Source organism: Diadema setosum, chromosome 4 (assembly GCF_964275005.1).
Source record: "Diadema setosum chromosome 4, eeDiaSeto1, whole genome shotgun sequence".
NCBI classification, from domain to species: domain Eukaryota; kingdom Metazoa; phylum Echinodermata; class Echinoidea; order Diadematoida; family Diadematidae; genus Diadema; species Diadema setosum.
In genome coordinates this window covers 25,403,454-25,416,820 of record NC_092688.1, presented here as the reverse complement: position 1 = coordinate 25,416,820, position 13,367 = coordinate 25,403,454, and the positions used below count along the sequence as shown (strand labels likewise).

At 38.4% G+C, this 13,367-nt stretch overlaps 1 protein-coding gene across 1 annotated transcript in view; it reads left to right on the top strand.

Annotated features, from left to right (window-relative positions):
• Nucleotides 1-496: 496 nt before the first annotated feature.
• Nucleotides 497-13,367, top strand: part of LOC140227042 (uncharacterized) — a 28,757-nt gene continuing 15,886 nt past the window's right edge. Inside the window, exons 1-2 of the mRNA XM_072307473.1 lie at nucleotides 497-518; nucleotides 8,810-9,025. Coding sequence (XP_072163574.1) covers nucleotides 497-518; nucleotides 8,810-9,025 — 238 coding nt within the window. The remainder of the gene's footprint in view (nucleotides 519-8,809; nucleotides 9,026-13,367) is intronic.

The window sequence follows — 13,367 nt, the reverse complement described above, 5'->3', positions numbered from 1 at the left end:
TTAGACAATGACTTTACTGCAAAGTATTCAGAAAGAAATTAGTGTGAAAAAAATTGTGCTTTTTTTTTTTCTGACATGTTGACAGGGTAGCGACATTTCCAAGGATCGAATATTATCTGATATCCCTTGCTATCCTTTTTTTTTTATCCATTCAAACATTACTCGCTTAATTAGAAAAACACTTCTTCGCGTCTCAAATTCCTTCCAGACTTCTTTCTTAACTGTTCGGGGACGCCACTACAGCAAGAGATACTGTGTGGTGCAGATTGCCTCGTTAAAGGCGATAGCTGGGTTTTCCAGGCACCTCGTGGACATCGAATACATTCTGAAATTATGTTTGTCAACCACACAGTGATTGGATTTGAATTTCTGGACGAAGTAGCGAACAAATCGTTTCTGAGTGTGATCATGAACCAGGCCGAATCCCTCAAATTATCTCTGGCCCATCAAGTAGAGCTACGGATAACATATATATGTCGACCCAGTGAAGTTCAATATGAGCGTGAAGTGCTACGAGGGTAAGTAGTTATGCCTTCAGTATTACTATGGATAGGCCTTACCACCTTTCTTTCTTGCGTGAAAGTATGCGTGAAGATTTGACAACAAAATTTTCAAAGGACAATTATGATAATAAAATCGTAAAATCCAAATTTGTCTTTTACCTTATGAAGTTTAGAGATTGTTAAACTATGCCTTGTTTTTGAGATAAAGACATAAAAAAAACCCAAATAGGTAAAGTTAAAAAAAAAAAAGATAAAGGTAAAGTCAGTAACGTTATATCATTATAGACTTACCCGATACACAGTTACGTTGTCTTGAATGAAGAGTACTGCATGGATGACATATTTACGTTAGTGATTTTTGATCAACATTGTCATGGAATTTCGGCGGAAAATTTATCCTGTAGAATTGCTGTTTTTGAAGACAGGTAAGTGTATTAACAGGTGGGCTTTCATCTTCGTTAAAGTTCGTGGAACATTCAGAAAGTTTCATGATACTTCATATTGTAGTGACATTACAAAAATTAATGGCCACATTAATAATTATAGACTGATGTTATGTCTATTTCTCACAGTCTTCTAAATTGTCATTACATTCCAGGTCGATTTTATTGTATAAATGTATTAACACAAAGAAAAAGTAATATTCCAAATTTGCACTAAAAGTAGAAAAGCGATCAACGGCCTTTTAATATAATATTTTGCAAGATTCACTAAACTGCTAACCGTTGACAAGTCTTACCATTTGAATGCTGAGAAAAAACATATATGGATATTTTTTTTTTTTCCATATTGAAGTGAAAGTGAAACTTAAGCGAAAATTAAGTTCACCTGTTCATGCAAAACGTGACCATGTATCTCCAAACTAGCAAAAAGTTTAGGAGCAGATCCTGAAAGAGCAGACTCTTTGAAGTGATGTAAAACTCAACTCAAATAGAGTCTCCTAACTTATCTAAATATTGAAAACTTGGGAAAAGTGTGAATTGAGAAAAGAGGCTGTGAAGTACAGGGTATATTCAAGCGCTTAATCTCTACCAAGTCGTGCTAGCTGTGTGATGAAATCGAGAAAAAAACTAGGATATAAACCACCGGAGCGACAGTAATGAAGTGATTATCAGATTAAGCTGAAATTAAGCATGATTTATTAACACATTCGGCCTAGGATTAATGCCAACTTTAATGCAGCAGTATAATCTTTTCTCAGGTTATTACAGTTGAAAGCGAAGAGCATTGACAGGGATTTTAGAAAATAAAAAAGGACTCTATAAGCAGGCCCGTAGCCAGGATTTTTCAAGGGGGGGGGGTGCGGTCACTAAAAATATATATATATATATATATATATATTCTTTGGACGACCGAACTACAAAAGTTGTATAAGACTTTGCGCGCGAAGCGCGCCGCAAATTGTGAATTTAGACTGTTTTAATGACGTTTTAAAGTCTCGAGGAAATTTGTATTTTTGTCTGTTGCATGCAATCGCGTTACGGTATTTCATCTAGGAAATAGTAAAAACTCATTTTGCCAGGAAGTTGCAAAGTTTAATTGTGTTCGAGACTCTGCGCGCGTAGCGCGCCGCAAAATTGAGAATAGTGATTTTCCTGGTGTTGTTTTAACTTTTATTTTTTCTATTGTATACCCGCGTTAGCAGGCCTGAAGCCTGGTATGCAAGTTTGTCAAAAACGAAAATAAATAAGAAAATTTTTAAAACAAAATGAATTGTAAATGCGAACCATTTATATTTTGCCTCCTTGTGGTAGGATATTTCCAGCATTTCCGAACTTTCAAATAATCATTTTAGATTTAATAATATCAAAGGTAGTAGATCCGATTCGCAAACATCTCCAATATCAGTCAAATGTCATATTAATCATCATGCTAAGAAGGTTTTCTTTGTGAAATTTGGAGGTCAGTGAAATTCAAAAATTAAACATCCGTTAGCTATTGGAAGAAGTTGAGTGCAAATTCAGACCTCAGGCTTAGTGCTCAGATGTTTTCCTATTTGATTTGATCTGTCTTACTGTGCACACTAAGATACATACTGGAATGGTTATTTCTTATTTATTAAATTATAGTAGCATATTTGGTTACTAGCTGTCTCTAGGCATTTTCGAATTTGGGCTGCAAAGAGATCCACTACATTTAAGTGAGAAGAGAGATAAGTAAATAATGATAAAATAAACAAACAAAAAAGAATGAGTTTCTTTTGTAATACTATCTGACAAACTTTTTACTTTACCATTTTACTTCATAGCTCAGCACTTTCCATTCTCTCTCATACCCTCTTACCCATTACATTTAAATGAAATACAACTAAAATGAGTTTGCGTGCCTGCATAATACTCTTTGGAAATTATAAGTGAAAATGTTCTTAGGTTTTGGCTCACTTTAAAATGAGAACCAATAGAACTGTCACAACATGAGAAAATGTATAAGTAATAATCAACACTACATTTCCGAATTTGGCCTGCAAAGAAATCCGCTACCTGTAAGTTAGAAAAGAGATTAGTAAATAATGATAAAATAAACAACAAAAAAGAATGAGTTTCTACCGCCGTATATCCAGAACAGAGCCTGAAACGGTGCAGGCTCAAGAAATCGTTTGTACTATAATACGTCTTGAAGTACTGTGTGATACTGTTGACCAACGGCGTAAATCCGTACTGAGGAGTGGGGGGATGGTCACCATCACCACGATTACAAGCCCATAACCGGACCGGCGCAGCATTGTGAGGGGGGGGGGGGGGGGAGGGGGGGGGGGGGAAGGGAAGCTTGGTGAACCCCCCCCCCCCCCACACACACACACTTTACAGGGATCGGATGTCCCACTTTTTTGCATGGAATAAGTTATAGTGGGAGGAAAGTGGCAGCAAAAATATGAAGACGTTTTGTTCTTGTTGCTTTTTTTTTTTTGCTTGTCAGATGACTTTCGGCGGAAAATGAGACCTTAAAAGTATGAAAACATTTTTCTTTTTGTTTTTGAAATATCTGTGAGAGGGAGCGGAACGACCGAACGGGGGGAGGGTGTGTATCCCTCTCCCACACGAGGAAGATTTTGCATTTTCAGACCTGAAATTCAGCGATCTGGTGCACACTTTTGGTGAAATTTTGTTTTCTTTTCTTTAAAAAACAATAAGAAAATGAAATATTCACAATATATTATTGAATGACTAAATCGTGGTATTTCAGCTCTTGCTCCGCCTGTGCGACATCACTGTGAAGGCCTACTAAACAATGGGGCCTATCACCGGCGTAGACAGGATTTGATCTTAGGAGGAGCGGTTATGTGCCACGGAGGGAGCGAAGCAAGCGAGGGGGGGGGGGAGGGTATGGTAGGGAGGTCTCCCCCTCCTACGATGAAATCTTTTTGCATTAATAATTTAGACATTTTACAGTCCCAAAACTGCCGTTTGTAGCTATATATTTCGCTTTGGAAACTAAGGAGGGCCGCACCGGGCGCAACTGCTGTCAATCACTGGCAGCAACATCAGGAGAATGGCATAGCAATTAAATGCGAGCGAGCGGAGCGAGCGAGCTTGAAATTTTTGACATTTTACAGTCTAAAAACTGCCGTTTGTAGCTATATTTTTCGCTTTGGAAATTAAGGGGGGCCGCACCGGGCGCAACTGCTGTCAATCACTGGCAGCAACATCAGGAGAATGACATAGTGGTTAAATGCGAGCGAGCGGAGCGAGCGAGCTTGAAAATTTTTGACATTTTACAGTCCAAAGACTGCCGTTTGTGGCTGTATATTTTCGCTTTGGAAATTAAGGGGGGGGGGGGCACACCGGGCGCAACTCCTGGCAATATATTGGCAGCAACATCAGGAAAATGGCATAACGATTAAATGCGAGCGAGCGAAGCGAGTGAGCTTGAAAATTTTGATATTTTACAGTCTAAAAAACTGTCCTTTGTGGCTGTATTTTTTTTTTTTTGCTTTGGAAATTAAGGGGGGCGCACCGGGCGTAAACTGCTGGATTTACTGGCAGCAACATCATGAGAATGGCATAATGATTAAATGCGAGGGAGCGAAGCGAGTAAGCTTGAAAATTTTGACATTTTACAGTCTAAAAAACTGTCGTTTGTGGCTGTATTTTTTCGCTTTGGAAATTAAGGGGGCGCACCGGGCGAAAACTATATTACTGGCAGCAGCATCAGGAGGATGGCATAATGGTTAAATGCGAGCGAGCGAAGCGATCGAGCTTCAAAATTTTGACATTTTGCAGTCGCTTGTAGTTATATTTTTCGCTTTTGAAATTAAGGGGTTAAGGGGGGGGCGCACCGGGCGAAAACTGCTGGCAATTACTAGCAGCAACAAGGAGAATGGAATAATGATTAGTAATGCGAGCGAGCGAAGCGAGAGAGCTTCAAAATTTTGACATTTTACAGTCCCAAAACTGCCGTTTGTAGCTATATTTTTCGCTTTTAAGGGGGGCGCACCGGGCGCAACTGCTGTCAGTCACTGGCAGCAACATCAGGAGAATGGCACATAGCGGTTAAATGCGAGCGAGCGGAGCGAGCGAGCTTTAAAATTTTGACATTTTACACTCTAAAAACTGCCGTTTGTAGCTATATTTTTCGCTTTTGTTTGTCCCACTTTTATGGGGGAACCCCCCCCCCCCCCCCCATCGACGCCTCTTCATAATATGAGGGTGCTTTTGTTAAGAGATCTGCTCCACAGTCTTTGATAAATTAGGGAAATATACATCAATATCAAAAGTGTACAAAGTTTATCGAAAGGGATCCTGTATAGCAGAGCATTTGCATGTTTATGATTGCAATACAACGATCTGGTGCATAATTCTGGCGATATTTGGACAATATTTTCCATTTAGAAAGTTCGAGATTTGTCCTCATCTCGGGAATTGCTTGGGGGATAAATGATTTGTCTGCCTAAACACATCCGTATAGGGGCGGGGCAAATGCCCCTTTGCCCCCCCCCCCCCCCCCAATACATTCGACGCCCCTGATCTTCCCTGGGTATGCCCATAGATGTATCCTGACTGAGTCATTGATCAGTCACTGTCGTTTCTCAACAATGATTCAGGAAATGGAGGGGGTTCAATTATGGCGATATATTTTTTGTTATTGTTTGTTTGTTTGTTTTCGTACACTATGATTTTGCAGATGGTCCCCAGTTACTCGCGTCATAGGATGTTTACAATGTAGACCTATACTATTTGACGTTGTCAATGTCTGAGCCATACCTCGCAGTGTATGTCGATGTTACTTTCTTCGCGAGCGAGCGAAGCGAGCGAGCGCCTGAGAAAATTGTGTATACATTTTCCTACAAGATAGCATATATTGTTCAGCTCTGTTACCTGTCTGAAGGCCGGCGTACAAACGTCATGCAATATGCCAAAATTGATACATATCACATTTCTGCTTCCTCCATTTTTTTTCTAAAAATTCAGGGGGGGGGGGGGATGATTGTACAGGCCATCCCCCCCTCCTCCATTTCAGGGGGGGGGGATATATCTCCCCATCCCCCCGGGATTTACGCCCATGCTGTTGACTCAGACTTCTACAAAGCTGTAAGTGAGAATTGTAATCCAATCCGACTCATTACCTGAGATACAATGTATTTATGAAAATATATCAATAAAGAATGTAAATTAAATAACGATGCGTCACAATGCAGTCTAACGCTCTCACAATGCTATCATACATAGGGTTTTTCACTGACTGTTTTTACTCCGGAGCTCTTGCAATATTCAGGCTTTTGTAATACTATCTGACAAACTTTTTACTTTACCATTTTACTGCATAGCTCAGCACTTTCCATTCTCTCTCATACGATTTGATTGGAGCATGCATTCATAATGGAAAATAGTTGACATAATAATCTATCCCCAGGAATTATCATGCCAACATGTACTTATATATACATGTACTATATCTTTGTGAGACGTAGATATAAAATGTCTCAGGTTTTCGATTATAGTAATTTCGAGGAAATTTCTTTAATTTTTATCATATATGTAAACTTGAGGCTATTAGATTTTCATCCACTTACCTCTGTTCCTGTGAAAAAATGCAAGTGTCAACCTCAATGTCATCCACGAATCGCACGTACTCGGGCGGCCAGTGGAAAAAAAAAAAAACACCGGTCACACGCGCCAAGGGCCATGGCATGCAGTGCCAATATAATAATAGCTCGCACAAATTGATACATAACATTTGTGTTTGTGTGCATGGGGACGATCTGATGGTTCATACAACAAAAGGGTTTCGTACAATTATTTTTAACATTGTTAAACGTACTCTTCCACATTTACGTAGCATATAATGTGTCTTTATATTTATTTGGATTGTTATCTTGAGAATTGCTAAAAACCGTTATTATGAAAAAGTGGACCTTTCAGAATTTGGGGGGGGGGGGGGGTGCGTACGCACCCGACGCACCCCCCCCCCCCCCCGGCTACGGGCCTGATAAGAGACACCTAATTACACTATTCTTCCAAAAAACTGGTCAAAACATAATTTCCTAGTCTTTTTTTATATATATATCAAGCTTTAGCATAATGAAGAAGAAGTCTTGCTCTTTCAGAAAATATGAAAAACTCAAGCATGACAAAATAAGCTAGGTTGACCCATTCAGTCCTCACACAAAATCAGTGCTTGCAACATTTTGTTGGTTTTATGATGCACGGTCACAAATGCACACACACACACACACACACACACACACACACACACACATGGACACACAATATCATTCTGCCGGCTTTTTTTGGTAATCCCCAGGCAGAAAATCTGTCATGCTGTCAGAAACGAATTTTGGTTTCCAGTCAAATTCATGAAATTCACCTAAAGGCAATGAAGAAAAAAATATTTTGATTACAACTGATATTCATGTATATATATGGCTCCATCAACGTATGTACATTAATATACATGTACAGTCAAACCTGTCTATAGCGGCCACCCAAGGGATACGGGAAAAGTGGCCGTTATAGACAGGTGACCGCTATAGACAGGTAACATGTATCATCGTTGTATACATCTATATAATATACTTACATGTACATGTACACGTATGTGTGTACGTATGCACATGTGTGTATCATGCATAGAACAGTGCCGGTGTTTATGAAATTGTTGCACAGTACATGATGTAGCATGTGCAGTCACTAGTGCCTTATTGTGACTGAATAAGTGATGAATGCAACGGTGGCGATCACTGAACGTTGCCCAGGAATGACTGGCACGGCTAACAAGCAGAAACAACACGCTGGATTATCGGCTCGGCTACGGCTTTTGGCCGCTATGGACAGGTTAAAATCTACCGCGGGAAACAAAATTTGTGGCCGCTGGCCGCGTTAGACAGGTGGCCGCTATACACAGGGTCTTTAACATTGCTTTTCTCTCGGGGGGATTTTTCAGTGGCCGCTATAGACAGGTGGCCGCTAAGGCAGGTTTGACTGTACATGTATGCTCATATACAATGATAATACAGAAACCAATAAATCAATAAATCGAATCAAATTCTTTTCCTCGAAATGTTTTCATTGCAACTGATTGAAAATTGCCCTACAACGACGTAAATAAGCACTGAATTGATCAGTGTTTTAGTAGTAGCCATGATTAAAGAAAAAAAAATTGGCGTATAAACTCGAGCAGGATTCGAACCTATGACCTCCTGATCTCCGGAGAGGTGTCATCTCCACTAGACCACCTAGACCACCGAGTGTTGGTTCTAATCCTTCTTATCATGGCCACTACTTAAACACTGATCAATTCAGTACTTATTTACGTCGATGTAGGGTAATTTGTCAATCAGTGGCAATTTGCTTTGCAATTGATTCTCTAATTCAATACAATGCACAAACCTAAAAAAAAAAAAAAATAATAAAAAAAATAAAATGAAAGTCCCGCGGCCTGATGTTGGAGTTATTCCAATAACGTGCCTTTGAGAACAGAGCATAAACTTGAGGTATTAAAGTATGAAGAGCCCTTGGAAACAAAACACTCTAAATGTCACCTATGTTTATTCCAAAGAAGCCGGCTTTTATTCACTTTCCTTCTCTTGATTTATAAAGTGAACTGTGTATAAAACTACAAATCAATCAGTGGTTTGACGCCTTTATAAATGCATTGTAGAGTGTTGTAACTAAGTGTGCCAAGTCTAAAGCTAATGTGGCAGTTGAAAACCTGTTAAAGGATGAAGGGATTGAGGTGGAAAATTGTTTTGACTATTACAAAGCTTATTCGTCAAATCACACATGAACATAGGGAAGTGATACATACATCACATATATGTAAAACTATATTATTTGCCATAATAGCTAATTGGTTTCTTCCTCATCAAGAACATTCATCAGTGAAACTGGTTAATGGACGTTCGCCGCATGACGGGTTTGTGGTCTTTGAAACAAACACATATGTGTGCCCTGAGGGATTTGATGATAGAGCTGCTGATTTGCTTTGCGGAAGACTCGGTTTTCCAGCCGTGGAGGAATACTTGAATCAGACATTGCCCGGCATTGTGACAATAAACGGGTTTATTCAGTTACGATGTGGTGAAGGTGAGTACATATAAACATTATTGACCTACATGTATGACCCAGACTTTGCTACGACCGACATGTTGTGCTTCATTTGTTTTGTTTCATTCAAGTTTGGGTTTTCTTTTTTGGTAATTAGTTTGCAGTGAAAAAAAAAATGGCAGTCCTCCTTCGGATCGGTCCTCAGAGCTACCTAGCTCTAGAATGCAGATTTATGGAATTAAAGAATTTTTTTAACTAACCACTGTTTCCAAGCAGTTCACGAATACAATTAAACAGACAAGAAGAAACACCTTCTTTTCTATAATGATCTTTGCAGAGTGTTTGCGTCTTTGTGCCAGGACACTATAAATTGAAGTATACTGCAGTTCTTTATCATTCTTGCATTTTGCTTTTGAAATCGTGGTCTTAATCGTGAAGCGATCGTGGTGATCTTATCAGATCGTATTAGATTGTACCATATCTTGAGGTCAATCATGGCAATCGCGTTGATCGTAGAACATTTTTGAACCGTCCAAAATTTTTCTACGATTAACACGATTAATTTTTTATTGTGATCATCACATCAGATTGTCTTGGATCGTATCAAAACGCAGCAAGTCCTATCTAATCGTGCTTCTTAATCGTGTTGATCGGGATCGACTTTTTACTCTTTTACTCGCAAATTGTATTCCGCGAAGTTGAATAAGGGAGGGGTGGCACAATGAAATGTAAAAAAAGCACCACCACTGAAACATCCACCAGAAGCATAATGTTCCAAATACCCCACAAAGAAACTTTTGTGACTTTTGAAAAGTGACCATTGTCGTGGATGTAAGGTCACTCGTGTAAAGCCATTGTCATTATTTTTCATATAGAACTTAGTCAATAAGTGTAGCAATACACCTGCGAATAATTTTGCTTAAGACTTTTTTTTTGTTAAAAAGTGACATTATTTTAGGGGAGTTTCATTTCTGTTGTGTGTGTGTATGTCGGTTTTCTTAAACATTGTTGAATAGAACAATAAATAAAGCCAAACAAACAAAACTTTCAATACCACATGAGATAACGACATTTTGAAGTAAAAATGCCTATGACACATACTATACGAATATGAAATCAAACACACAAGCAATTGCAATCAGTTCGGCCAACTTTCTTATATTGAGCGTATAACACATATTATGCCAGCATTCAAAGAGAGCCTATACTCTTTTTTAGCATCAATTTCATCATATTTTCTTCATGTATTTCAAAGAAAGGTGAAAACATTTGTCTTGATCCTTTTTTTTCCGGAGAAGATGGGGCAATGATCTGATCTTGTGTATTCGTTTTTGTGTGTGTGTGTGTTTTTTTTTTTTTTTTTTTTTTTTTTTGGGGGGGGGGGTGAGCACGTTGATTCAATATTCTAATAATTTCTCTAAGTTAAATTAGAAGAGGAACTGTGGCTGGCCTAGGTGATGTTTTCTATCTGATGATAATGTAATCGTCATTCGCAGTACTGCAAAGGTCACGTTCTCATCATTCTCAACCTGTCAACCCTTGCCATCAGCAATGGTTGTGGATAGTAGACTTAACCACTCTGCAGAAGTAGAGGAAACAATGAAGTCCATCGTCAGCCGGACTATAATGTTCCCATTCGGGTCCAATCGCACCTATGGTGCGTTCCCACTGCCGATCAGATCAACTCGATCAATCCCGATCAAGCTTTTTTAGCCTGGTCGGGCTCGCTCGGCATTGGTATTCGGGGTCGATCTACCTTGATCGCCATCGCTCCTGCTTCCTTCACGATAATTTTGGACATGTCCAAAATATTCGAGTAGGAAGCCCGAACACCAACAGCTCGGGTAGTGATCGAGAAGAGATCGAGCTGATCGGGAATCGGTCGTATAGAAATATAGTGTGGTCGGGACGGATTTTTCCCCGAGCTCAGTTCCCGATCATCTCGAGTTATACTCGAATGCTACACGATTGATTTCAGATCATCTCGATCCAGGATTCATCAGTTTCATGAATAATTCGACCGCTGCACGACCGATACAGGACTGCTATCGATTGATACTCGACTAAACTCGATCATGCTTCGACCGGCACTCGATCATACCGAGCACTTTTTGAGGTAATCATGTAGAAATGCACACCATGCACACCTACCATTTCCTTCCTTAATTTGTCAATAAAAACTTTTCGTGGCTATCAGAAAAGTCAAGATGAACCATATCTGATGGTTTCATGAAATTTCATAGCCAATTACAGTAGAAAAGTAGCTAATTTTGACTCAAAAGTACGCCGATCGACAGCTGTATCAGCGTAGCATGTTTGATGATCGATTATGTGGAAAAGCGATATAATGATGATGATCGATCGTTGTAGTCTGTGATACAGCCGCTTGCTTGGTGTTTAACCACAATAATTACGTCGGCTTTACAGTAAAAAGTTGAAGAAAGAAAGTGATCTCGATGCGTCTGTGTTTTGTTGTTTTAGTTAATTTTCTCCTGCGTGCTGCGTTTGACTGTATACAAACATTGAATCTGTCAACATATTTTGCTGACTGAATGATGGGAGGATAATATGTGTACAAAACAATAAAAGATGATAAAATGGACCTTACTACGAAACAAAAGCAAATATTGGGGTTGCAGTTCTTGTATACATAATTAATAAAATGAAATGGAAAAATGAATAGCATTATTATCATAAAAACAATCATTTATACTATAAATTTAACTTATCAATTAAAAACATTAATTTAATACCATTTACCATCACCAGAAACAAACAACAAATCCCCTTCGAATTCAACTTCCTCCTCATCTTCTTTTCTCTCTCTTTCTCCCTCCTTCAAATAGCCTTGCTCTTTTCTTCCACTTTTCCTTCAACCTCATTCTTTTCCCTTCAACACTATTCAAATTAAATCATCAACTTTTGTCATAATAAAATCAATACTTGCCACAATTTCTAAAGAAAGGACGTCTAAATCCTGGTATGAATAATATGTATCAATAATTTAAATAGTGATATTATAGTGGCAATGAAAAGAATGAGAAAAACTACGAAAATGAGAGTAGATCTAGGGCCCACACGTATTGCTGTTAGTAAGCGCATAAGCGGCTAATTAGAGACTACCAGAATCGATTTTAATCGTAAGACATCGTTCTCTGTGAAATCGATGCACTACTTACTACGTCGGAACTATATGATCGCGACCGACGTACTTTTCAACTCCGATTTCTCATTTTTCTTCCCTTTTCGGCTTTCTAATTCTATGAAAACTCTCTGATATGGTTCAATTTAGCATCTCCAAGAGCTACACAAAATTTTATTGACAAACGGCGAAGCGAACGGTAGGTGTGCATTTCTACATGATTACCCTTTTTGACAGTGGTTGCAGCAGGTGCAGACGTACTTTCTTAGCACTCATTTATTGTTCAGGTATTAAGAAAAAATATATGCAGTCCTTGGTCACGTTAAAAAGTTAAATGTCGTCAGTATCTTCAGCCACTCCTGGCCCACTGAAGAAAAGCAAAGGGCCACGAAGAGAGAAAAGACAACAAACCCTAGACAGCAGACATGGCAGAATTAGACTCTCCAGACAAATATACCAGAAGAAAGAAAGGAAACACAACTGAAACTGAGAAAAATTCGGTATTCTGGCGATATGACTGTAACGTGAAAGGAAATTTTCTAGATTATCTACTTTACTTATAATATGAGAAATGTTTTTTGAATTCTTTTGCTAGCTAGTCTGTTTCAAAGTTGAAGTTGGTTACGTTGATATAAAATCTATTTCTTACGCTGACGTGTTAAAACAGTAGTTGTAACATAGATTCATAAATGCTCAGTGACTTACTTTACTTTTATTCACGTAGATGTTACACTTTTGCTTCGCTTAATAAGTTTTTTTTTTTATTGAGAGTTGTATGTACATTGCTTGAAGTCCACCTTGATATCGATTGGCTGAGTTGACAAAAAACTAAACAACCAAGATTTTCATCTTGCTAGTGTAAAATGTTATATTGTTTTATTTTCATAATAATGTACTCTGTTCCACATATCAGCACACTTCATGAATTTAGAAATTAATGATACATATTCTTTTACACACTCTTGGGCCTATACTTTATCAATGACTACATACATATTTTTCATTCACTTTTTCATTCTTTAGTAATGAGAACAATAATGACAAAGATAACACGACTCATTAGGGTTGTAGAATAGTCATTTTTTTTTTCAGCTCTATATAATGGTGCATTCATGAGCATATAGGCCTATGTTTCATTTTAAACCAAATTAATTTCAGCCCACCTATATGTAATGAACTTACGAAGCGTGGCGGTGTAACATTTTTTTATTTATTTTTTTTTAATCTTTTAATGAGACA